Here is a 393-nt window from a genome sequence, read left to right as displayed (position 1 = left end):
GATGGGAGCTTACAAAAATGATCCAATATTCCTGCAACTATTAATACTAAGAAATCTACATACTAGGAAATCCTTTGCAGAGTTCCTCAATAGGTGTCTGCATCTTTTTTTCACTGATCCTTTCATATTTTTGTCGTTTTGTTGCTGCTTTGAGGCCTTGCCACGGTAGAGAGCCTCTGTTGAAGTACATCAAAACATACCCTAGACTTTCCAAGTCATCCCTTCTGCTCTGCTCTGTTGAATGAAAAGAGAAATAAAAATGAATTATACACATTATCAGAATAGGAAAAAGAGATCTGAGACATAAATTTAAAAGAAAAAGGGGGAAGAAACAGCATGGTAATGAAGGATGGGGAGATAAATAGGAAAAACAATGTACTGCATCAACAGCTA

The 393-nt window shown here is 36.4% G+C and overlaps 1 protein-coding gene across 4 annotated transcripts in view; it reads right to left on the bottom strand.

Moving 5' to 3' along the window:
* LOC119593735 (casein kinase I-like) overlaps positions 1-393 on the bottom strand; it is a 47,875-nt gene that overhangs the window by 4,937 nt on the left and 42,545 nt on the right. For all 4 annotated transcript variants that reach the window (XM_037942745.1, XM_037942748.1, XM_037942744.1 and 1 more), the window contains exon 6: positions 64-234. In XM_037942745.1, the coding sequence (XP_037798673.1) occupies positions 64-234 (171 nt within the window). The remainder of the gene's footprint in view (positions 1-63; positions 235-393) is intronic.

The sequence above is a fragment of the Penaeus monodon genome, chromosome 32 (assembly GCF_015228065.2).
Source record: "Penaeus monodon isolate SGIC_2016 chromosome 32, NSTDA_Pmon_1, whole genome shotgun sequence".
NCBI classification, from domain to species: Eukaryota; Metazoa; Arthropoda; class Malacostraca; order Decapoda; family Penaeidae; genus Penaeus; species Penaeus monodon.
Note: the sequence above shows the minus strand (reverse complement) of the source record. Positions and strands in the feature narration are given on the sequence as shown.